Source organism: Brienomyrus brachyistius, chromosome 7 (genome assembly GCF_023856365.1).
Source record: "Brienomyrus brachyistius isolate T26 chromosome 7, BBRACH_0.4, whole genome shotgun sequence".
NCBI classification, from domain to species: Eukaryota; Metazoa; Chordata; class Actinopteri; order Osteoglossiformes; family Mormyridae; genus Brienomyrus; species Brienomyrus brachyistius.
In genome coordinates, this window is record NC_064539.1 from 6,700,117 (window position 1) to 6,727,173 (window position 27,057).

Below are 27,057 nucleotides of genomic sequence, written 5' to 3' on the forward strand. Positions count from 1 at the left end.
TTTTTACCTTTATGACAGTCATGTCCTTAAGTTGCTTGTTTTGATAGAATTCTTTAACGTAATTACTGGATTTGGCCTAGATAAGGCTACAAGGAAGGCAGAGCTAAAAAGCAGAAATAGGCCTGAGTGAAATATCTTCCCGCCTGCATTTCTTGATAGTCTTCATGACCTTGAAAGCAGTTATGTTCAGGTTATATCAAAATAAGTTATGAAAATGACTGCAGCCTCTTCCCAAGTGCCAGTTTTCAGTTTCAATGGGGACAAACTCCATGGTAAGAACCTGCCAACAAGAGACCGACTTTCATTTTCTTTCCAGCAAGACGGGACCAGCCGGTCGGGGTATGCCAGTCACTCCCGTTAGCTCTGACATCTCCACCACGTTTTTCTCCATGAGATGGTATCAAGCACGGCAGGAACAGCCTAAACTGGTACATATTCACACAGCAATTCACATTTTAGGTTAGCCACTTGCGGAGCAGACATTAATTCTAAGCATTTTACACATCTTAAATGGTTTCATTTACTTTCCAACAAAACACAGTCTCGGTATATTACTAGGAGTACAACAGAGACCCTTCATTATGTCCTTAATAGGTACCTGCTGCCCTTCATGTCTGTGATGCAGCGCTGGACATCAGCTCAGCAGGAAAATGGCCATTACATCAGATGTCCAGTCCAGCCTTCTGAACTTCATCGACAATGACTCTGCCTTTGTACAGCACAGGGAAGTGATGCTACACAAGACGTCCGAATGATAGGTGTTGTTACGGGACAAGCGTAAGTTTGTAGAAACATACAGTTCTCTGCTAATGAATAAAGCATCCATCCACTACAGACAATTTAGATGATAACATGCCAACTCCACACACACAGTGACAGGATTGGAACCCCAACCCTAGAGGTGACAGAGCTTCCTACCAGGCCCACCATTAGCAGCTAATCTCGCTCTGTCTGTCCCTCTGTGCGGGGGGGGGGGGGGGGGGGTGTATATCTCTGCAAGTCACAACGTCACAACTAAGAACAGACAAGCGTCAAGTTCACAGCTGTGAACATCTTTGCACTTTGGACGGCCGATGGGATTGTGGGCTTAACGCTGCACTTTATCCTACAGGTCAGCAATACCGCCACACATTGTGCCACATTGATAGTATCAGCTATGTTCGATAGCATTCTCACGGATAGTGATGCTTTCTAGCGCGTTAATGAACATCTTCCTTGCAGAGTTCAACAAACCTGTCCAGTTAGAAATATAACTTTTTATTTTTAAAACCAGAAACTTTTAGAAATATACACATTGTCAATTACCTACTTAGGAACTGTAGCGCTTGAGTTATTTCGCTAAACAACCATAATAAAAAATGATGGAGCAGAGACTTGAGTTATCCCTGTCTACATGAATGCGATTCCACTAAGGGATTACGTCACGGATTTCAGCACAAGTTGACAGACGCGCTCTCAGACAGCGCCAGGATACAAGCGCTGCAGCGCTGGGGGGTGGGCGGGGGGGGGATTGCTTTGAATTCCCGATGGCGGTTTTTGTTTTTTTTTCTCTCTTTTGAGTGGGCACTTAAGCACGACTCTGAGTCATGCTTATTTACAGTGACATCGTTGGGATGACATCATCCGGTGAGCCAGCAGAACGAGACGAGAGCCGCATAGTCGTGCCCCGGCACCCGGTCAGAGCCTCTGCAGTGGGTGACATCACCACGGGGTGGGGAGGGGCCAGCCAGGAGCCCAGCAGCAGGCTCGCAGGCGAGAGGCTTGCCGGAAGCAGCGGACTCCGGTACGACGGTCCCTTGGTAACTGCTCCGGCCAGCACGTTTTGGGGGCGGCTGGCGTGGGAGGCCCCTAGAACTCCGCAGAAACGGAAGATGCAAATATAGCCCATGCTTGCCTCATGCAGCTTGATGGATATTACTACATATTATTTAGTGGCCAACTGGTCATTTTCATCCAAGTAACAGACCGAGGAATAAATCGGTTTTCACAGATAAAATATTTGTGTCCGAGGATGAGAGGATTATCCACACATTCAGACAGTGTACTGCCTCCCATTAATACAAAACATATAATTTTAACTGCAAATGCTACTGGTCAGGGGGTAGAAAGGAGTTCTGAGCCTTCATGCAGCATAGGGACTACAAAAAGCAGGAGGGGGGGGGGGCACATGCCTGCCCCCCACCCCCCAATATTTCATTCGGCTTTATTGAACTCCACCAGCAAACACCATTATATTTCAAATTGTCTCCCCCCCCTCATCACAAACTCGCCTCTATGCCACTGACAGGTAGAAGGTTCGCACTTTCCATTTACCTACCTGGTTCATTTCCCACAAATAGAGCAAGCGATCACATTATTTTTTTTAGCCCTTGCATATTATTAACTGTGCTACAGGGACTTGGGACGCGCATTCACCGGACAGTTTATTAGGTACGCCTGCATATACAAAGAACAAATCATCAGTATGCAACTAAATGCACAGACCAGGCAGTGAGGGCCAAGAGGCCGTTACTGTGTGACTAAGAGTTAAAATGGCTTGGATGTGTGACCTAAGGGATCACGTGCGGTGTGATCACTGCTGCCAAATGCAGCGGCCACTAGAGACTGCCGCCATCCTGGTAATTTCACACACTGCCTGGAGTTTTACGAAAATTCAACAAAACAACATCCAGTCACTGGCAGTTACTTTGTGAAAAACTAGAGAGGTCAAAGGAGAACAGACAGACTGGTTAAATCCAACTGGAAGGTCACACATGTATAATTAACAGCTTAGTAGAGAATTGGCGAGCAGAAAGGCGTCTCCAAATGTATAATTTGCCCAACCCCTGAATTGGTTCTGGGGGCAAAAGTGGGGCCTACTTGGTACAGGTCAAGTGTCCCTAATAAAGCGCCCACTGAGTGTTCAACAAAAACGAGATGTCAGAAATGCGCTCATTCTGGGATTCATATATTTATATTCTACCCCCAATTTAGGAATATAGGGAAATACATAGCGCAACTATTAACGACTGGATTGTTTTAGCACAAATATTCACAATGTCAGTGTTCAAATGCTAAAGAGCTTTTATACATTGTAAAAACGACCCTAACGCCCAGAGAGACATCTGGCTATGCAGACTCAGGAGTAGCACACTACTGCAGGTGACAGTTTCGATACCATGTCAGGGTTGCGGGTTCAAACGCCACTCCGGCAGTTTCCAAGTTGAAATGTCATGAGCTTCCGAGCAGAACCCAGCGTTTCCTCCCAGGGTGGAAACCCAACTGTGTGAGAATCTGCCGTATCAGTTTAAGAGAAAGTTTTTAAATGGCAAAATTGAAGGGAGGGAAAATCTCACAGCTAAAAGGGTGATAAACGGAACAAAAATACGGACACAATCTAGTGAATCTGACACTATCCGACATTACGACCAATTGAAACTGAACAACCCTGATGTCACAGCTTTCTGTGAAACATTTAACTCCCAAGTGCTTCAGTGATGTCTAAATTAAAATGTAATTGTAGCCTTTCACTTTAACACACTCAGGCTTTGCATTGAGAGAGATTAATATGCTAATTAAATCAACGCCGTCCTTTTTGGTAACACGGCCCACGCTGCACAGGTGTTATTTAACCAAGGCAACCGTTTTTCACGGTTTACGCCATTTTTCCTACCCCTTGCCTCATTACAGGTGCTATAAGAGCCATCAATGACATTTTAAACCAGCTTTGTTTAATAAACAAGCCAGGCCTGAGCTCATCCCTGCTGAGTAATAGCTGTCACTTCGAAGTGGAACCAAATTAAGAAAATTTTTCAAAACACAGCAGACTGTCAATGTAAAGGAAAGAAAATCCCGTTTATTCCAAGCCATAATGACCTTAAGCTGACAAAACACTCACAGAATAGCATAATGCACCTTCCAGGGACCGGATAGTACAGTCAATCCAAAATGGTAGCATAAGGAATATTGAGGTTGGATTCCAGTCCAAGGAACGTACAGTCCATCCTTATTTCTGACATTACCTCACTCAAGAGCCCATCCAGAAAAACGAATGGCCCATTTTAAATTCTACTCACTTAAATGACATGTTATTTCTGTCCAGTGAGGGGTCCTCATCTGTCACACAGCCAGGGAAACCTGGCTGGATCCGTCATGCCAACATTAACACACACCAGCAGTAATGACCATTTAAGAGCACAGAAATATCAGATTGAGCTAATTTTATTTACACAGCACATTCTACAGTGGATAACATATTCGAAGTACATTTTACAGTGCTGTGGACATTCAGAAACGAGACACACTGAATGCTATAATCAGCAATATATAAAAATAGTGTAGCTAAAAAAGTATAAATTAGGTCCTACTGATTAGACAAACACAAAAACTCATGGAAAACTGTCAAAATCTGGGGATGGAAAAAAAAACTGCATTCAAGAATTTCTGACAAATAAAACAATGTATGTAATCCATAAATAAATGAAGCAAACAAGGAAATATCTGAATTTAATTGATGTTTTGACAGAAAACTACAGCATCAGAGCATTCATATTGTACTTTTATATTTACAAATTATCCATTTTTCCACCCAAAAAAGGTTAAAAAGAGCAAAAAAATCTATTTAGCAATAAGTCTCTAACATGAGCATAAAAATACATAAGAACTTAATCTCAGAACATTACTCTAGGACTGTATCTATCATATCATCCATTAAATAATTTATTAAAAACGTTAATTTCAAAACTACAGGTGTCCGTCTCATACTCTGAACATGTACGCCCTCTAGTGGATTTAAACAGCAGTTTTGTACAGATGCTTGGAAACTCCCCGAAAATTTAATGTACTATATATGCAAACAAAACCAGTTTACCTTTATTCTCATGTCATCATCATCGTTCTTCTACATTAACAGCATGCATATCTTTGTAATAGTTACAACTTGATTAAAAAAAGCCTGGAGAGGCAATACAAATACTAACAATTAGGAGAAATGCTTTGACGCTTCCCAAAAGTAGGCTATTTGCAATTTTGAATGCTTTTTGGAATTTGGTTGCCATTGACATCCAAAGTCGAAAACCTTTGGGTAACAACCATCCCACCACAGCCGTTTCAAACAAGGGAAAACAAAACTAGTCAATATACAAAACTATGCATTTGCCAAGCAGGAAACCAGCATAGACATTCAACAGCGAGACAAAAAAAATTTAAAGTTCAGTAAACAAATGCATTAGTAAAGTCACTGAATCAAACATTTAGGGCAATTTCAGGCCCAGATTTCACCTCCCGGGTCTCTGTAACAATAGTACAGGGCAGAGCGGTGAAAGAACTGCTGCATGTTCAGCCAACAAAGAATCTCTTTCCTCAGGCTATTGCAGCTTGCAGGTGAATCAACAAAAGCTGTTTGGGCCCTAGTGAGCCACTGTACAAAAGGATCCAGTGGTCCTATTGTGGCGACCGAAAACACTGTTTGCAAATACAGTAGAGGTGTTTTTCCTGTCATTTCAATCTGCAATCTAAATATACGGGTATTGGAAACACAATTGTTACTACATTTGCCACATTTTAGTCTGAAAACACAGACCATCATTAGGTCAGAGTATAAACTCAAGTGTACTTTCAGTAAAAATTTAATTTACTCAAATCCTTGTCTCGATGTAAAATGAAAATGCACCTGGAGTGATGAACTAAGCGTCCCGTTACAATTGTCATAATGAATAAAGCGACTGATTTCTGAAAACAACGGCCGCCTCAGAAGTTTTAGTACAGATATCATCAGTGCTAAAAGTATAACGGCTTTGCTCTCGAATTGAATTTACAGCCATGGACTGATTCATTTAACCAAATCAGGATTCTCAAACCGTGAAAGTCAAGCTCCCTTTCTGGGTCTTTACTGGACTTTCCCCTTGTTAAGTGGTACCTCCCAGTACAATGTGCGCTCCGGGTGACAGGAGCAGCACACATTAATGACCATAAGATCCAACAGGATGGTTTAACTGCACATGAGCTTAAGCTGCAAGAGAACTGGACATGCAACTGCTCAAACTCACATGCAGGATAAGGCTTCTAAAGAACACCAAGATTTAAATTAAATCAAAACATTCAAATAATTACAATATGGAAAAAGTGATCATAGTTTGTGCAATCTGTTAGATGGGCTCTGTGGTTCTGTCAAACACATACATAGTCCTGAATAGGGTATCCTCTTCTATGAAGTTCTTCATAATTAAACTAATGGAAACTTGCATTTCAAAGTGTAAATACGGAACAAACAACATTCTAAAACGCCAGCTCACTTACTTTGGGCTCTAATCATTTCCTGATGTTGGCAGCTGGGCCTGAGGCGCCTGACAAAAGCAGGCCACACACCTCCCTGCGTGGAGTGTAAAGGGTACAAATTTGCACACCGTTGACCCAATTAGTTTTGACCCATAAGACCGCAGGAGTGGAAAAGTGAATAATCTGGGTAACAAAACAGTCAATAAATAAGTAGCGTACTGGAAATTTAAGGGACGTTCCCTCCTGTTTGACACGAAACACGGCTGAAGCTTAGCTATAGCGCAGATGAGATTCAGGTTATAGAGCGACATCCAGTGTAAAACCAACACAACTGGCCATTTCTAAATGTCTTTGGAATACTTACTATTATACAACTCTGCACAAAAGGGCAAAAGAGCTTCACCACTGGGCTGTACTGATCCGTAGCTTTTACACAGAGCTCACAAGACCAAAGGAAGACTGAGAAATTAGGTCAATGACAACAACGGTATAAAAATTAAAATCGAACTTCCACATTGTTTGCGAGCAACACTGCCAGCGAGGCTTCGAAACCAGGCCCACAGACGGCGCTACGCGGGACGCCATCAACCGGGTCACAGAACAGACCTGGGCGGACAGAGCTGCCCAGCAGGTTGTGGGGCTTTACCAAACCTATTTTGGGTGCAGACCTTTCAGATGCGTTTATCTTTACAAGTAGGGGGGAGAGAAGAGTAAAACTGGACGAGGTTAAATAATTCAACTTTCCTGAATTAGAGTGTCTTTTGTGATTTACCACGAGCTGTAGTCTCATTAAAAAAAAATTAAAAACAAGAGTACAGAAAAGGAAAACACAGAAGGCCACTTTGACAATAGAGAAGGCATTACTTAAAATCATCTGTAACAAAATAATAAATAATCCTGGAATCATGCAGATCTACTCCAAAACAGCCATACTCCGTAGCACCAGTGAAAGTGTTTGTGTCGTCCTTACGCCATTATAGAGCAGAGGTCACGTCTTGACAGTGGACGTGTGTTGACACAGTCCCAGGCCATCGCCGACGTGCGCACACAGAAATCGGCGTGCAGACCCCCGCTGTGCACGGGGGAAGGGCTGCTTTGCCATCCCCAAAGCCCCCCTTTAGCAGAAGTAGGGATTGGCCAGTTTGCAATGGGATTTTAGCAAGAGCATTGAGGATAAACGGTTTTCCCAGGTAGAGTTCATGGTGCATTTCTGTTAAGCCCGCAGGGTGTTCGTTGTTTTTTTGTACAGGGACATGGTGCGTAATCACATGTTTACAAATGAACTTCCGTCTTCCATACATGTCAGAGCAGAAAAAGAAAGTACTAAATCATATCACTGCAGACAGTGTACTCTACACACACAAAAACCTACTTCTTTCTTAAAGGCTTTCTAAAACACACTTCAGAGAATAAAATAACTTTAAGCAGGTCCCTCACCCAGGGCTCTGGTTAAAAGCAGGACTGAGGATATTTGGTTCGCCGGGGTCCTTCAGGACATATTGGAGCGCAGGAAGATGAGCTTGTTCATCTCCTCGGCCGTGACCTGCTGCCTCCTCTTCAGAGCCAGCGTCTGCTCACACACGCCGGCGCACTCGCCACGCACGCCTACTGCGGGCACAGCCAGCAGCCAGAGGGCCAGGCGTGCCAGCCGCGGGTACTTCTCCATCACGGAGCTCCAGTACTGGAAGAGGTCGGGCGTGGCGTGGAACAGTGGTTCCGCCAAGTACTGGAACACCTCCTTGCGCACCTGCTGCTGGTCTGAGGTGCATGACCCACGGCTGTCCCCACCTTCGGTACGGCACCGTTTGGCCCCTGGGGGACCCTCGGGCCCCCCGCTGTCGCAGTCCTCCCCCTGCACTCCCCCGCCTCCACCTGGGCCCTCCTTCATCTCTGCGGCCGCCTCACAAACCTTCCCGATGATCTCCTCGTGCTGATAGGCCGGCACGGGCCGCAGCTTCAGTTGGGGGTCCAGCACCATCGCCACCTGGTGGGCACGTTCCACCTTGAAATTCTCCTTCAGTGCCTCCAGGAAGTAGTGGCAGAGCTTGCTCCCGGCGCCCGCCTCGCCTGCCTTGGAGGTGAAAAGTTTCTCTAGGCGCAGGTAGGCGGGCAGGACCATCTGCAGGGTGGGACGGCGCTCCGAGCTCAGCTCCACAGCTGCCTGGCGCAGCGGTGCCAGCAACGAGGCCAGCGTGCCCAGCAGGTGCTTGTTGAGGCTCTGAAGGAGGGGAGCCGTGCTCTTGCTGCGGCCGTAAACCTCGCAGATCTGGTCGAAGCGTTGGTGCACCTTTAGCAGCGCCTCCGTGGTGCGATCCCAGCAGGGTGGGGGTGGGGCCTGTGGCGAGGGCTCCTCAGGGCCCCCGACACCAGCGTCCCAGGGCAGCCCGGCAGCCCCAGCGATGTCCCGGCAGGCGGCCAGCAGCTCAGCCAGCTCGTGGAGGCCGCGCGTCTGCAGGCTGCGCTTGCCCAGTACGGCCTGCGCCACAGCGCCCAGCGAGCAGCCGGCACAGCGCAGGCAGGCCCCCACCCGGCCACAGAAAGCCGCCGCCGCCGCCGCCCGCGGCTCTGTCACGTAGACGGCACGCACGTCCGACATGACGAACTCCGAGAGCACGTTCTGCACCCAGTGGTGCACCTGCTCGCCAGGCTCACGCAGATCCACCTCCTTGACGCCGAGCACGTAGCGCCGCAGCCGCACGCCCTCTACCTGGTAGGCGGTGAGCACGTAGCAGGAGCCGGCGGCGCCCACCGTCTGCGAGTGGCAGGTGACGGCGATGCCCAGGGAGGCGCTGGAGCCCAGCGCGCAAGTCACCTTCACCTTCACCTGGTTGTAGGTGCGCGGAAGCTGCCGCAGCGCCAGCGAACCCATGTCTCCCAGGCCGTCCCGCACCGAGTAGGCACCGTGTCGCGCCCCGCTATCCACCAGCGTTTGCGCCAGCTTCAGGAAGTCCTTGCCACCGAGCACGCCCAGCAGCCCCGGGTCTGCACACATGACACGCAGCAGACGCTCTGCCACCTGCTGGCGCTCCTTCTCCGGGAGGACGCTGTTCACTGGGGAGGTGGGGGGGACAGACAGAAGATAAGAGGGAGAAGTGGCAGAGAGAGAGGGCCACTGTATTACCACACTGCATTAAATGCATTAACCAGGAAAATGATGTGCATGAATAACAGGAATAGTCCTGCGACCCTCGGCCTTAGAGAGGCGATTTCCAATCACTAATTCCTGCTGTAACCTTGAGACATTTACTGCATATCAGGCTGCGTAATATGTAAAGGTACACACTTTGTATAAGGGGCTTGCAGAACAACTGCTAACCGAGACAGAGACAAAGGTCGCCACGATGCTGATAACGACGAAGGATGCTCACTGCTAGTGTTGTGGTTCCTCTGTGCCTGGGCTGGGGGCTTCCACACCTGCTCCTGCGGCGTGGGGGCCGGCGACGTTTTGGGGGATTCCACTTTGGTGTGGTTTTCGTTATCCGCTGCAGGCAAACACGGTGGTGGTAGGGGAAGGGGGGGGGGGGGGGGGGGGGGACAGGACAACAGCTCATGAACACAAGGAAACTGGAATGTCACTAGATCCTTCTTAGAGAGAGAGGAAAAAAAATGCATTAAAAATGCACATTAACACAGAAAGGTGAGTTACGCTACCAGCCCGAATACATTCTTCCTGCTAAACTGTCGCACCTGCTCTCAGTGTACCGGGAGATGCTGTGTAGCAGCTCCATAGATATAGACATACTAGATTGGTTGCGACTCACCGAAGAGCCGTCAACTTGCTTAAGCAAGTCGGCGTCCTCAACGGACGCGAAATACAGTTTTTTTTTTTTAATCCACAAATCCTTCTACTGCAGGTAATTACAGGTGAATCTGGATGCAATTTATTTTTTTTTTCTTTTTGAAGGGTGGGGCGGAAGGTTAGGACTACGCCGTAAATTTATTTTTCATTTTCCTGGAAGCCGTTCTGATGGTCATTCTCGGCAGGAGGGGGGAAAGGGGGGTTTACCAATCTAGTAATCTGTATCTACGTGCGGCTCACTCACCAGCGTGCGACTGCATGTGCTCCAGCAGGTTGTTGTAGAACTGGAACTGGATGCCACAGGCTCCACATGTGTAGGGTTCTAGAACAACAAGGCCCACGTTCCGTTTAACAGCACGGCCACGCAAGAACCCAGCCCGCGCGGACGCTACGCCAATGTAGGTCGCCGAAAGGGACTGTAATAAGGAGTTTTATTTTAATAGTGGCCAGGGGAGGGGGGAGCAGCAATGTCCTTCTAAGAAAGAAAAAAAATGGATGAGAATAGAAAGACATTAACCTCGAACATCCATTTCTTTTTGTGCTGGATAAAAATTTAATGGAGACGTGCACAGAATTTTTCCATTATCAATGAGCGTGGCGAGATGCCATTAGGTTTAAAATAGGAGAGTCCACGAGAGCAATCCAGCAGGGTACCTGTCTGGAAATGGGTAGAGGTGAAAATGGTTCGGGGGGTGGGGGGTGGGGTGTAAGACATTTGGTGACAAGGTGACAAGTCACCAGATGACCACACTATTCTGGCAATGAGGCACTCCAGTTGTGGCTAGGGGTACAACAGAGGGCACCCTCGCGAGTTCATGAAAATCTGCGTCTTTAACCGCTGTGCCACCTGCTGGGGATGAGGATTTCTGCACGCTAACAAAGTGAGTGCGTTCGGCGCTGCGACGTCGATGACATTGCCGGTAGGGGACATAAAGGACGCAGAGGTAACACCGGAACCTCAAGGTTGGCTCTGTCACGACCAACCACTGGACAGACTAACTCCATCACAGATCATAGTTGGCTCTCTAAATAACAAGCATCTTATCTTCTCATATACACACAACATCATCAGAAATCTCTTTTCTGCCAGTCCACTTTCACAATGGCGCCCCCTTCCTGTACACATTAGAAACGTCAGGGAAACCCAGACGCTAGTGCAGGCAAGGCAGACAGAAGCTATGGGTAACGGCGATATCTTACTGTGTGTGGGTCATCCAGCACTGAAGGGGGGGGTACTTACTCTGCACGGTGGGGAAAGAGCCAGACACCTGTGGGCTTGCCGTTCCTGTGGGGGGTGAAGCAAATTAGCAAGTGACGCACACAAAAACAGTTTAATTTGCAGCACCAGTGTAAAAGTGTTCACTAAAACAGCAGTGAAATTCAAGGACTCTGCCGGAAAAAATATGAGCGTACCCTCCCCGTAACCCTCTGACCACTCCCCCAACCCATTTCCTGAGAGCAACTGGACCATCCCATCCAGGCCAGGAAGGGCCACTCACCGCTGGAGTTCTGCGAGCTGTTAGTGTCGCCTTGGCTTGCCTGCATCTTCCCCTCCCTCTTACGGCAGGTGGCGCCCTCTAGGGAAAGAGCGGGAAACGTCAGGAGCTTTTCACAAGGGAAGGCGGCCGGCTATTTTCTTTCATCCTGCATGTGTTTTCAGCTCCTAACAGGCGCAGTTATAACAAGAAGGGGGGGCTGAGCCCCCGCCGGCCCACACGGTCTCCCAGATCCACTTCCATCCTTTTTAACTTCAGCCTGCAGTGCCCCAGGTTCACGATTAGCCATTACAGAGCTCGGCTATCGATAATGGATTGTTTTAAGGACACGCTATAAAGTGTTTTTTTTTTTTTTTTTTTTTTTTTTAACCGCCTTTTATCCCTCCTTAATATTCGGCCTGACCCAGTTACATGACAAACTTTAAATAGTTTTCAATGACGGTGGTTTTGGGCACAGACCTAAATTGATGCAGAGCAGGAGATGGGCAGAGAAATGGAGAACGGACACCAACAATGGGGAACAGCTCCAGGAGGAGAAAGGATTTAAAGTAGCATAGTGTGTGTGTGTGTGTGTGTGTGTGTGTGTGTGTGTGTGTGTGGGGGGGGGGGGGGGGGGGGGGTCCAATCAGATTTTTAGGTGGTGAAGAGGTTCACTTCTCCTGTGTGCCACAAACACATGCAAGACCACTGCAAGGTCTCCTCTACAGCCGAGACATTCAGCTCCCCCAGTCATCATCTTGTTTTGGCAATCACCACGGTAACAATACACACACACGTGTTCGGTGGAAAGTCCACACCCTTTACCTATTTGCACGGGCTCTGATTTAGAGGTGCTGCATTTGGCAGAGTCCACCGAACGCTGCTGTGAACGGGGCGGTGCCGACTGCATGGGCCGACCTGCAAGGATAATTTGAGAAATCTGCAATATCTCATTTGAAACTTTCTTGATGATGTCATGAATCAGTGACCATGTGACTTCACAAAGGGAGTACTCATCACAGAACCTCCCACGCCCACCCTTTACCCCGCCCGCATTTTGGCGACATGACCGACTGGCATGCCCCGGCTTGTCTCCCAAAGAAACAAACAAGGTAATGAAACAGCCCCAAGCCGGAGATAGCAGGCAGGGCTGGTGAGCGTCCCCGTTCTGAGACGGGACGGCCCTCGAGGCAGGACAGTCCGATTCAAGAGAACCCCAGACCCCGCTTTCTATCCTCATTACGTGCCCAGGCTTCAGAGCGCTCTTTAAAAACGACCAGCCGAGACTAAGTGGATTCTGCCGGATCTGAGGCCTGGGTGGAACCACCCGCTGATTCGGGGGCCTCGGGGGACCAGAACTTGCGCCCCATCCCACTTAACGACCACAAGCTGGCAGACAGCTTCCAGAGGGCGAAGAGGTGCTGAGGTATGAGACGGGCTCTAGCCCCAGGAGAGGCTCGGTGCTCAGCCTCACTGTGCTCCAGGGACTTCACAAAGCTTTAGTGGAAAATCACGGGGCACGGCAAGCGCGCATGCATGAATATTTACACATTTATACAAGTAAAAATTATTATTATGTGTGTATGCACATATATTTACATATGTATACATTTTTCATAATTAATTCACAAGTCAATACTGAAGAGTATCGAAACCATGCATTTAACCTGTCTCAGCAGTGCTGGCCAGAACCTATGGTAAGCCAGCAGCTATATGACCGTCCGAAAGGAAATGGACAGACCCAGAAAAAATCTGGGGTGTGTCTTGAACAGAAAACGGGTCGCGGGGGGGGGGGGGGGGGGGGGAGGGGGAGGGACAGGGACGGACACTCAGACATACCAATGGGTGTGTGCAGTGCCACATGCTCCTGGTATGGGTTGAAGTACTTGTATTGTTTTCCGCAGTATTCGCAAACGTAGCTGCCGGTCTCTGTACGGGGCATCGGGGAGGGGAACAAGGTGAACACCACCGTCCCCTTTCGGACGGCACACCCACCCACCCACACCAAATTAAGCATGATTCACAGTCACCAATCTCTTTCAGTGGTGGGAAGAAAACAGTACAATAATCTGGGAATGTGAGAATATGAGGATTCATATCAATCAGATTTATACTGTAAGAATTATGAAGACTTCCAAGGTCTGCCCCAGCAGTCAAACACTCCCTCACCATGGAATACTTTACCTGCCCCAGGTATAATAAACAGCCCCCTCCCTAAACACTTACTGGCCCAATCTTCTGAAAGGGTTCCATCTGCTCCTCATCCTTCTGGTCGTCCACAGGTATGACCACCTGGTCATAGGGATCTGTGTTTGTGAGGAACAGCGATGACACACAACCAGCCTCAACGCCCGAGCAAGCTGCACACATTGGTTTTATAGGCTATACCAGTGTTTCCCAAACCAGTGCTCAGGACACACTGGACAGATCCACATTTTGTTTTAGTTCAGTTCCCCAGCCCACCTGCAAGACATTTAGAGTTCCTGATTGCTTGGGTCAGGTGTGCTGGGGACTGGGATTAAACAATAATAAGAAATGTATTACTCATACTTTACTGATCCCTGTGGAGAAATTTTCTTTATGCCTCCACCAACTTGCTCTCTGTACATGAGAGCAATGCTAGTTGCGAAGGGCAGCCACCCACAGCAGCGCCTAGGGAGCTGGGGGTTAAAGCCCTTGCTCAAGGACCTGCAGATGCGATGAGGCTTGAACCAGCAACCTACCTATCGGAGGCACAGAGGCTTAACCCACTGAGGCACACGCTGACCAGTGTGCCCCCGAGGACTGGTTTGGGAGACACTGATCTATACCGCTTGGCCAATATTACTTATTGTTGCCATCTATTAATGTGCCATAATGTGCTTTTAGCTCTAAATGTGCGTGCTTAGCTATTGGACAGCTACAATTTCCTTTGGGATTCCATCTATCTAGGCTACATATCACCACACCGTGATTATATGGCTTATGCCTAATAACCAGGAGGCGTTAGATGATGGCCGTAAACATCTGTTCAGCCACCAGTCTTTCAGTATTATACAGACATTTGCTTAACCACGACTTCATAAACAGATTAATTATGCATCAATATTTTTGGGTGCGTGATGTGCAAAAGTTAGTGATCTGTATAAAATTGACAAATCCTTATGTAAATGTGGCTAGTGGAGGACACCACATACTCCTGTTTCATCATGGAAGCGATAAACACTGAAGTGGCGGTGAAGAAAGGGATGATATCATGCAGCCCTAATATCTATCTGCGGGAGTCAGGACCCAAAGCAGGGCACCAAGCAGGAAGAACCCACATCGCAGGGAACACATTCACATACGCATTCACACCTACGGACAATCTGGAACCTCCAATTACCCTTATGTGAGGAGAAATCAGGGGACACCCAACGATGACAAGGGAAGAATATACAAACTCCACAAAAACTTAGATCGGGGAATTAAACCCTGGTTTTAGAAGCGTTAGGCAACCATGCCAATCCCTGTGCTACTGTGCCAGCCCATTACGTTATAAGGTTCCTTCCAATTAGCAATTTCTAAATTTTCCATGAATCTCTTCCGACTCAAAAAGGTACAGGCTTAGCAACAGTGCCAAACATGACGACATAAATTGGGGATCAAGCTGTCAGCTACTGGCCACGATACACATAACAGGAAGGGTCATACCATCTCAATTCATCAGATTTAAAATTAAAATAAAACTTCCCAGGTGACCACCTCCGATTGGCTACAAAAATAACCTGGACTAGTAGGAAAACCACAAACCTCTACACATCTACTTTGATTAGTTTTCTCCAAAAAAATAAAAATAAAATTAAAAATTCAAGAACGGGGGTGGGGTGTTTGGGTCTTTCTAGTATCGTGGGGCCATTTTAAAGCTGCGATATCTAGAAAAATACTTAGCTAGGTCCTTCAAATTTTCTAGGGTAAATATCTGGTACTATAAGATTATGTACTCAAGAATATAGCTCAAGTCCAGCACAGAATGCTGAGAGTTAAAATTTCCTAAAATTACACAAATAAGATTATTGGTTTCAGAGATATTAAAGCTCAAATTATGACGGTGTTCTCTCATTTTTAAATACTCCTGAGTTTGTGTACAACAGTCTCCATGTGCCAGTTTTATCACTTGTGATCATGCAAGTAATGTCGTTACTGGGGCTCCCTTTCACATTATATATTACACCTAGTATACGATAAGCACTGCGTGAAATGCAAGGCCTCCATCTTAAAAACACTGGTTTTCATACGTGTTAAAATATATATAAACTTGGTGGCCATAGTACACAAATATTTCAAAAATTAAAAACTTTGGGAAAATGAGAGAACTCGTCTCGTAATGTTTTGGTGCAACGTTAAGAGAAACTTGCTCCTTCCACAAAAGCCAATTTGTACTTGGTAGATGTCATAACCGAGGAACACCACACACGTGGTTTCTACAGGTCTTCAAATCTGCTGCTGGAGGTCACGCAGTCCATTATATATTTTTCGCATGAACTTGAGCTGCATTCCTGAGAGTTCATATTCATTCGTCAGTGGGCTTGGATTTCACAGTGTTTCTCATATACTAGGTGAAATATACACATTTTAAAGCGGGCGCCAATCACACCATTACAAGTGTTAGAATAAGCACCTGCAGGCCACCAGATACAAACACAGTAGTACATCAAAGACGAGAGAACGTCACAAACAAGGCTTTAATATCTGAAACCATTAATATGATTTGGACAGCTTCAGACAATATATTGCATTTTGTCTGTACATAAAATATCTGTTCCCTACCTTTAAAATGGTGGTTTATATTGGTCTGCAAATCTGCTACCAGAGGTCACAGTTGATTTTTAAAAATAAATAAAAACATGCAAGCATAGAAAATTCTACCACCAAGGATTTTTAAGTCAAACTTCAGTCACATTCTTGAGTTCACTGATTACCTGATATTCACCTTATAAAATGAAAGGACATAGCTGAAGTATCCTAGATACTACAAGGTTTCAAATGGCTCCTTAATACATGATGCTAGAAAGAGACGTAAACCTTCACCCACAGCAGTCGCTTTCTTTGGAGAAAACTAACCACAGTACAGACCTGAAATTTTATACTTTTCCTGCTAGAAGTTACATCTTCATTCTGGAACATTTTTAGGTACATCTGAGATGGTTTGGTGGGAGGCATCTGATGTGCTGACATGGAACGAACCGGAAGCAATCTCTATCCAATCACGTCTCGGTGCATCAACGGCGAGATGGCGGGAGATTCCGTACCGTCGACGGCATGGAGGTCGCGATGTTCCTGGAAGCAGCTGTAGTACTTGTAGTTCTTGCCGCAGATGTCGCAGGTGTTAGCGGAAGCTGTCTGCAGGAACACAAGCGGAGAGACCGTGCTGTCTGTCTGCCCACCTGCCTGCAGTAAAACGTGGGTGTTACTGCCCTTCGCTCTCAGGCCGACGGACACGGCTCAGCCTCAGCAACGATAAAGACGTTCAGAGAGAAACAGCAAAGCACGGATCACAGAGTCACTTCCTGCACAAAAACAAACCCACTAATAATCGCCTTGCATGCCTAAGGGGAAGAGAAAAGGAAGAAAATAAAAATGAGAAAAGGGGGAAAAGATGAAAAGGACACTAAAATAGAAAGCAGAAACGCAAAATAAAAATAAACATGACAACGAGAAAAGATGCCATGGAGATGAGAGCCCCTCCCTCCATTTTCAATTTCCTGTTGTTTTGCGAAACATCGCTCATCTGCTAATCGTTCCTCAACGACAGCCCCGGGGAAATGCATTTATATACCTACACGTGGGTGGAACCTACTTTCAACGGGTCTGCGCTTAAAGCCACAGTGACCGCAGATATGTGCGTACTGGGCGTGACCCGTTCGCCTTCGTGCCACTTAAAGATGGGCTGCGCATCCACTTGCGAGTCACCAAGAAATTCTAAACGACAGCGATAACTATTGGATCAGATTTCTAAACCAGAGCGTGACTGCAGTGCACGTCCTCACTACGGCAGCATGGAGAGGGAACAACTGCGCATTACAGTTTGTCAGATGGAGGGTGAATGTTCGACCAGGCCTGCCGCCCACCAGCCATCCCGCGTCAAAAATTTAAATGAATGACCCAGCGAGAAGTTGAGGAAACCATACAAAACTTTTGCCCAGAAAAAGAAATTCACAAAGTGACGAATCGTCCTGTTAATTGATATGTAATGAGTTTTGCTTATCTTCATTTTTCATATACACACAAACACGGAAGGGGATTAATACATAGCTCATTATAGGACCCCCCCCCCCCACAACAATTAAGCATTAAGACCTTTACAATTAAGTTCATTTCCACCCACTGTTCAGCTTTAACATACTACCCTGATAAACATGACAGGTGATAAATGATTCAGCTTGACACTACCGCCAACAGTTGTGATTAGAGTGATGTTCTGTATATATCAGGTCCGAAAGAAGAACATTGTTCCTTTGCTAGCGTTGGGGTAGAGTCCATAATAAACTGTTAGAGGGAACGCGGGAAATCCATTCATTTACTGTCGCTGACTCAGGGAGGGTGTGGACATTTCGGGGGAGTGAAGAGTTCAGCAGACAAGTCTCTACTCACCACTAATCAGTTACACTGAATAACACAAACCTTTGCTTCAGAGAGGGAGAAACAAGGAGTAACCATCTACCTTTCAGGCATCTGTGATTTGTTTCTGATTACTGCACAAAAATGTTTTTACATTTCCTCAGCTCACTTACCCACGAAACTCCGCCCCCATTCTCCCCACCAATCCCTGTGCCGCGTGGGTGTATCCACCGGCCACAGTGTGAATTTTTGCACCAGTAGCTAATGAAATGCACATCAATGACAACAGACTCCCTCACGGGGTGTGTTTTTTTTGTTAGTCTGGGTGACTGATTAACAATTCACTGCCATAATACACCACTAATTCTTCAAGTTCTTTTTACAGTGGTGGTGGCGGCGGTAGGGAGGACAAACAGAAGCTACAGACAAATAAAACTTGCTTGCCTGCTCAATCTATGACATTTTTTGAGTTTGTTATTGAGTGTTCATAAAAACGTCAGTCTTTAGAGGACGGAGGAAATTCAGTTCCAAGGTGCACCTCAAGGGGAATGATTGATTTCTCACCATGCCGACAAACTATTTCATTTCTTTTCAGTAGGTTCCTCTATCTTTTGCCGTAATATCCTATTTTTCTTACTCCCCCCAGTTAATTTCAGTCTCGCCCCCGAGCACCCACCATACTTGGAGGTACACCACTGACATTCATTGATGTACAGTTCAGGTCATGTTTACTGGCATGTAAGAACTTTATCCATCTTTTAAAATATTCTGAAACCATCTAGTTTCACTTGCAAATTAACAAAAGGAAATTTCTGTGTAGAAAACTCACAAAACACCAGGACAAAGCCATTTGTGCTCGGTCTGGTAAGCAAAGGCACATTTCTTGTATCAGTTAGCCTGATGTTCCTATCTATTGAAAATCTGCCCCCCCCCCCCCAAATGCAAAGCACTAATTTGTCATTGTCAGAAGGACACTTTCATCCAACTGACATTTTCAGGTTTTCCCCAAAGGTTTCATCTCTAAGAAGGTCCAGGATTTCCATCCCTCATGGGTGCTTCTAGATTTTGGTTTTAGGATCATCTTGCATTACCCTTTCATGACACTGGATTGGACATCACGCACCGAAATACCATGATGATATTCTGACGCCAAGGTCTCCAGTACCAGAGAGTGACCCCAGAGAATTATGGGACCTTCACTGTGTTTTGGCTGCAGGAAGTGTGTTGTTCTCTCTGAAGGCCCCATCTGTAAGCAAAGGGCTGATTTGCATTTCCACAGAACCAGTTTTGTTTCCTCTGTCCATTGAACATTTTTCCCTGAAACACTAAGTAGATTTTTTATGTCTTTCAGCTGTATGGCTCTCTGAGGCTTCTGGCCGTCACAGCATTCTAGGTTTAGGGTTCTCTGGACGGCACAGGTCGCAACCGTGGTCCCTGACGTCTCAAGACTAACTTCTGGAAGTCACGCAAGGTACCTCCCCCCACCCCTCAACCTTTCATACGACAAGATTCACAGCTCATTTCTTCCATGCTCAAATCCTAGGAGGGTTGATGGATCACAAATCTAACAGCATAGCAAAATGAAGGAAAAGGAATGCCAATGACTTCGGAAATGGATCTGCAATCCTCAAGAATTTGACATTGGCCGATTTTATCCAACAACCACAAGAGCAGGAGAAAAATCACAGCCAAATTTGTCACTCCGGAACATCATTCATGTGAAGGTTTATGGGAAAACTAATGGAAAAATTAATACTTATGGGAGATGAGAATTAAAAATCTTCAGTGCTTTTTCTTTGAAAGGCACCTATCTGCCCAGGCATTTACACTTAAGTTGAAAGTGAAATTTATAAAACTGAGGCAGCCACCCATTTTCCTTTGTATTCAACATACATAAATTGCCAGATACCAATAAATACACAGTCATGAGGAAATTAAACTGCGACTGCAGGTTAATGAGGGAGTAATTGACCGTTTAAACACACACATATTGGCGGTCCCACAGACCCAGTCCATACCCTGAATTTCAGCTACTGGGAGACCAAGGTTGTGGGGCAACTACAGGCGTTCCCACAGAGTGATTCCCAGCATCATATAGATGGTGTTTTGGAATGAAACCTTCTTCCCCACTGTAGATCTAGCTCAAGAAGAGGAGCACTGAGCTACCAACCCTAAGATGGTTAGCTGGAATGGACCAATACTCACAGTTCACAGCCTGTGATCCTCCTTCTCCGGATCCACCCTCTGACTCTGAGAAGAGACATGACAATTACCGGCACGGAGTGCGACATACCAGAAAGAAACCAAAATACACAGACTGCTTGGCAGTCCAAATGGACCTGCCTCTGAATCCCTCCTCAAAGTCAGAAACCCGTGTTAAAAATACTAGAAATTAATTCTGTGGACGATACCGGGTCATTCTGCGGTGTGGTGGCTCACCTCTATGTGCCCGGACGTGCGTCTGAAAGCAGTTGTAGTACTTGTATTTCTTGCCACAAATGCCACAAACGTAGGAGCCTGTGAAGCAGAGACTCAGATGAGCAACATCTAGAGACAGAAGGGTCCATTGTGCCGAAGCCATATCCCCAGGGACAAAAACAAATACACATGAAGCTCGAACCTCACCAATCAGCTGCGACTATAAAAGATATTAAGAGGCCGCATGTAAATGCAGCTGCTTTAAATTTGTAAACTGTGCAACACACAGAAAGAGAAGCACATTTATAAAGGGCGGGGAGGTGCGCTGAATGACCCAATTCCAGCCAGTTTGGAAGAAATTAAACAGACAGCAGCAGTTCTAGACAAAACAGAACCTTTACACAGCCTGAAAAGATTGGTCCAGAAGAGCGAGATTTAGACAAAAAAAATTTAATAGAAAAATCAGACTCAGAGGAAATAAGAAAACTGCATCCTGTCTGAAACGCGAGCACGTCGTTTCCCACCGGGGATGGAGGCCGTACCCTGCGCTTGGGCGTTGCGGGACCCCCCAATGACCACACAGATCTCTGCAGGCCCGCTGCTGTCCCCAACTTTCCCATTGCTGGCCGTGGCGGCGGGTGGCGCCGACCTCCGGCTCCTGCTTCACGGTGGACGGGGAGGTTCCGGCCTGGGGTCCTGCCGGATCGCTCTGGTCACGTCCGGCTCCGGGACCATCCTGAGTACTCTTGGCTGTCTCGGGGTCTGCCATCTGCAACTGTTCACACACATGGGTTTTATTTTCCACCCTAACTTCAATTCACCGACTACAATGACACTGCAGAAACATTGATATGTCGGGGGGTGGGAGGGCTGTGGCAGGTGAACTGAGGATGCATCCAAAAAACTTACTGAATGTATGCACTCAGACACACTGTGCTCACCATCTCACATATTACCAGACCCAGGTGTTTTGCAATGGCTTAGCTTGATCCCATGAAAGTTAAAAACTGTTAATCATCAACAAAAACATGTATATCCGAGTCAACTTGCGTAAAGCGGTATTATTGTTTTCTTAAATTTGTACAGACACTGCATTTCCTCCATCATTTTGACACATTTCTGAGCTAGCGACGTCCTTCACCGCTGCAGCGGCCTTGTGGGACAGCATAGCGCTCATGGGTGGCATACTTCAGAATTTTGCAGAATGCAGGGTCATCCAGATACAGTTTACTTACCCTCTCATCCATACTGAGGATTCGGACATGCTATTCACGTCACATACTATATTTCACTTAATACATAGCAAACAAGTACGCAATTCTGGACACACCTTAAATAGGGCTGGGCAATATCTCAAAATACCAAGTAGTTATGAACAGTCATATCATCAATTTGATATAGCCTACATATTTGTCTTCTGGGACAATTAAGATATAATACACAATTTTTACACCAATTCCGTTAAGGTACGAGACTGCTGTTGGTGTGATTTCATTATATCATTCACATGCTCCGTGAGCTTTAGAAAAACAATTCAGTCATCATAATCAAAAACACTTAAAACACCTCGTATTTTACTGGTTTACTACATATGAATTTCAGAATATAGAGCTAAATATCAATATCGTGGATATCTCTGACAATAGTGTTTTTTTTAGTGCATAAAATAGCTCAGGCTTAGTCAAACCTGTTCCCTGGGAAGAACAGCAAGGCAATCAAAAGGAAAAACCTAGCAATACAACACAAAAAAATGCCGACAGTATGTCATGCCCTGACTGGTGAGTCTAAATTGGCCCTGTAGTTGTAGGAGTGTGCGCCCTGTGGTGGGTTGGTGGCTGCCCAGGGTTGGTTCCCGCCTGCACCCATTGTTCCTGGGATAGGCTCCGGTCCCCCCCCCCACGACCTCAGTTGGGATTAAGCGGTTTCAGAAAATGGATGGATGGATGGAGTACCCCAAGGCAAAAAAAGTATGGTTTATTCGTTAGATTTGTTTGCAGTCGATTCAATTTGTAGACTTCAAATTATATTGTAATAATTATCAATATTGTTTGATATATATTTCTCCATATTTTACCATACCGGGCAACCATAAGTCTGCAGAGGAAATACCCAATAAAAAGGCAACTGGCAAATGAAGAACATGCCTGAAGCACGACGGCGCTGAAATTAACCAGTAGAGCAGTGAAAGCAGAAGACACCATCTTATCTGCAAAACAGACAAGACTCTTTTGGTCAGAGGCGCAGGTTACAGACGTTAGGAATGTTCTAGGCTTCAGAGAAGGGACTGACAGGACAGCGAGACGAGTATGGGGTGTCAAGACATCGCAAAAAAAATATCAAAAGTATTTCATGCTGACCAAAATAAAAACTACTGATGTCATCAGTATTCAAAACGAAACACTATCTGAGAATCTCACTGTGAAGAAAGTAAAATAGTTTATTTGATCTGAGCAGAAGAACAATTTTTTAAAAGAAATTGTGTGGGGGGGGGGGCAGGTGTGGTGATAATTAAGCCTATAGCAATTTAATGTAAATAAAGATTTGAAGCGGGGATGAGGGTAGCCTTCAAAACTGGTCCAAGGACAGGGAGAGAATACTCACCCACACACAAAAGGAGCACAAGAAGTGTGTCGAACAATTAAGAGTAAGGAAGCCTCATATAACAAACGAAAAGGGCAACCAGAAGCAAGCGAAGCAGATTAATGGAAAAATGTTTGCGGAAAGGAGACCACAAACCAACCACAGCAATGAATAATACATTAAATATGAAAACTGATCTGTAATTATTCAGGCCCAAGAGAACGATCCAGAGAAAAGGGGACTGAAGCAGAATGGCACCATCTTGCAGTCCCCTTCAACACGCCACAAGAAAACTCCATGTTGCACGTTCCCATGCACCGATTAATCAATGTCAGAGTAATCAACATTTTAAGTTCAAGATTTCTTTTCCCCTTCTTAAATTGTGCAGGACTTGGTTTAAAATAATATACTATCACATTTCATTTCCGTTTTTATTATCTTACTTTTTTCCCTCAGCAGTTCCTTACAACCTACAACTAGCCGGCGTTGGTATTAAACGCCATTTATTAAAGGACAGGGCAACGACAATGGGGATCTTTGGACAGTTTATTTTTTAATTGGGTGGGGTTGGCTGATGGGGGCATTCAAAACAAGATACTTGCAATAGTGAGGAGTATTTCAGTTTAACCAACATTAAAAAAAAATATATATATTTATTTATTATTATTTTTTTTTTTATATATCTTAGAGTATATATTTTTAACCACTTGTAAAAGATTTTTAGATTTAAGGATGCCAGACACCAAAGCTAAGGTCCTCAAATAGAACGTTCCCAAAATTCCAAACAGGATTCAGCTGGCACATTTTGTTTTTTCCCCCCGAAGAAAGCTGCCCCCCTCCCAGCCATGGGGCAGTGGGTGCGAATGTGGATCGCCAACTTCCTGCGACAGGTCAGTTCACTCTCACTGTGGCCACGCAGGGTGACTTGCAAAGCAAACACACACGGCTCGAGTGTACTGGCTGCGTGTAAAAGCGTTTGGGGTTTCCGAGAGAATGACGCACCATCCCATTCAAAACACAGGCCAAGGTGGGACAGGGAATCCCTACAACCCCAAAACCCATAAGGGTTTATTTTTTTCATCTTTGTTGAATTTTTACTGGACCTTTAAGATGGAACCAAAATAACACCAGACCCACAAATGCACAAAAATGTACAATTGAAAAATAAAAACAATATTAAGAATTAGTACTAGGTTGACTATAGGAATACAAAAGCTAGCATCCAATGGTGACAATCCATCACAAAAATACTTATGAATGAATTACACCCCTAATAATAAAACGGTTTCATAATGTCTTAAGAAAATAAAGCCTAAATAAAAGATGTGGGATTAGTATGAACCCTACAAGCATCCCTCTGGATGTGACACGCTTGGAACAGAATCCAAGGTTTCATTTCAATCCAGGGATGACAGCCAAGACGGCTAGAACTGCCCCCAAGGTGATATTTCCCAGCCCAGCATGGCCTGAGAGGCAAGCAGATCACACAAGCAAAACGGCACACAGCACTCATACACCTGTGCGGCACACACACACACACACACACACACACACACACACGCACACAGTCAAACAGAAAGTGCCATTCTGAATTCAATGCTCAAATTAATTTCGGCCTTCTGGTAAACGTCTCATCGCCATTCGGGGAATCTTGCTGGCTTAACGGGTCTATTCTACATTAAAGAAACCACAATGGGAATTCCAATTAACTCAAATGGAGAGAGAGAAGAAAAAAAAATCTAAATGAAATGCAAAAACCCACATACATTAAAATGAACGCCAAATTATTTCTTATTCGGACCAAACCATAAGCATTGTTAACTAAATTAACCAAAATGCTTCACTCTTTCCTTGGCAATCTATAATTACCTCATATCCTTAATATTAAAATTTCTCAAACCTAAGAACATGAACACACACACACACACACACACACACACACACACACAACCATTATTCAACTTTTAATGCTGTGGAAACACAGCTAGGTTACTGAGAGTGTGCTAGTTTTTCTAGGTAAATTCCCCATATTTTGAACTTCCATTTTTCTTCCCTGTGTCCAGTAACTCACCAAACACACACGATTACTTTTGAAACCATGACGTTTATATAAAGATAATATCTACAACGCCATTTCCAAGAGAGGTTGGACGCTGCGTAAAATGTAAATAAAAACAGAACACAATGATTTGCAAATCATATAAGCCCATATTTAACTGAAAATAGAACAAAGATATCAAATGTTAAAATAATTCCATTATGGCAAATGTATGTTCAATTTGAATTTAATGCCAGCAACGCATTTCAAAAAAGCTGTAACGGGGAAACAAAAGACCAGAAAAGTTGTACAATGCTATAACAGAACACCTGGTTGAATATCTCAATTAATTTGATTAATTGGCAACAGGTCAGTAAGATTATTTGGTATAAAAACAGCCTCCCAGACAGGCAGAGTGTCTGTGCAGTGAAGAGGTTCACCACTCTGTGAAAGACTGCGTGGGCAAAAAGTGCAACAATTTAATAATAATGTTCCTCAATGTAATACCGCAAAGAATATTCAGAGAATATGAGTCGTATTATTACTAGATTCAGTGAATCTGGAGAAATCTCTGTAGACAAGGGATAAGTCTGAAAACCAGTACTGGACAGCCGTGATCTTCAGGTCCTCAGGAGGCACTGCATTAAAAACAAAACATGATTCTATAGTGGAAATCACTGCACGGGCTCAGGAACACTTCCAAAAACCACCGTCTGTGAACACATGCACAAATGCAAGATTGCAAGAAAACCTTCCATGCAAAGAAGAAATATCTAAACATGACACAGAAACACCGCCAACTTCTCTGGGCCTAAACTCATTTAAGATTGACTGAGGCAAGAATCATCTGACAAATCGAAATTTTTAATTCTTTTTGGCATGAATGCCGCATCCTCCAGGATAAACAGGAGAGGGACCATCCAGTTTGTTATGAGTGGACAGTTCAAAAGCCAGCATCTGATGATATGGGGCTACATTAGAGCCCATGCCTTGGGTTCCTTGCAGAGATACACCAATCAATTAGCCAGAGACAGGAGACCGGGCGATCAGTCTCATGTATTTCTTATACCGAACTGGTCCACTTTACGCACGCAGCACACATCATACGCACAGCGGCACAGGCGACAGCCTCACAGCCATGTGCACACTCAGTCACACGCTAACACTTCGTTAGCGTAGCAGTTCTTCACTCCGAGTGAAGACGGCACAAAGCTTTTGTAATACATGTAAAGCCAAAGGTAAACCATGGGGGAACCACCACAAAAACGTGGTGAAACATCGGAGATGAACATTAAACTGATTATTAAACCTATACTAGATAATCTTGAAAAGGAATAATCATTAAAATTGCAGAGCTAGCCGAGGTTTTTTTTCCTGACACAGTAAAAATGTTTCAGTGAAACTTTAATCCCCTGCGCTACAATGTCCGTACAGTGGGAAGGTCTGAAAAAGCCTGATGTTAATCTAACTTACTAGTGATGTACGGATTGTATGTGCACAATATGCGATGTTGGTATTAATATCATCTGGCACCTATTAATATTTGGAAGAGAATGGTACACTTGAGTTTGATATGAAGGTTTAAATCCTATGGACCTTAAGTTGAGTAATAAAAATGAGAAAAGGTTGTGTTATCTGGTGAATCTTAAACATACTGGAAATATCACACAAGTAACAGGCATTTGTTTTATTTAAATCTATTGCACCTACTCGTTTGGTAAAGTAAGATAGTTATACAGCAACTCTTTTGCATTAAATTATTTGTACCTCTTTCCAGTCACAGAGCACTTTTTTTGAGAAATAAATGAGAGAAGATCCTGTAACTCAGTACAGTTTGGGGGAAATTATAAAGTTCAATAATTTCTTTTATTATGAAAATAAAGTTTTACATTGAAGAAAATCTGATTTTTATT

The 27,057-nt window shown here is 45.0% G+C and overlaps 1 protein-coding gene across 1 annotated transcript in view; it reads right to left on the minus strand.

The window, feature by feature from the left end:
- Positions 1 to 4,184: 4,184 nt before the first annotated feature.
- The window catches only part of znf618 (zinc finger protein 618), a 32,035-nt gene continuing 9,162 nt past the window's right edge, over positions 4,185 to 27,057 (minus strand). Inside the window, 14 exon segments of the mRNA XM_049020503.1 lie at positions 4,185 to 9,306; positions 9,624 to 9,737; positions 10,299 to 10,376; positions 11,295 to 11,339; positions 11,554 to 11,631; positions 12,355 to 12,447; positions 13,369 to 13,458; positions 13,752 to 13,835; positions 16,800 to 16,878; positions 16,880 to 16,938; positions 20,314 to 20,358; positions 20,548 to 20,625; positions 21,069 to 21,162; positions 21,164 to 21,301. Of these exon segments, the coding sequence (XP_048876460.1) occupies positions 7,745 to 9,306; positions 9,624 to 9,737; positions 10,299 to 10,376; positions 11,295 to 11,339; positions 11,554 to 11,631; positions 12,355 to 12,447; positions 13,369 to 13,458; positions 13,752 to 13,835; positions 16,800 to 16,878; positions 16,880 to 16,938; positions 20,314 to 20,358; positions 20,548 to 20,625; positions 21,069 to 21,162; positions 21,164 to 21,295 (2,631 nt within the window). The 5' untranslated portion in view covers positions 21,296 to 21,301 and the 3' untranslated portion in view covers positions 4,185 to 7,744.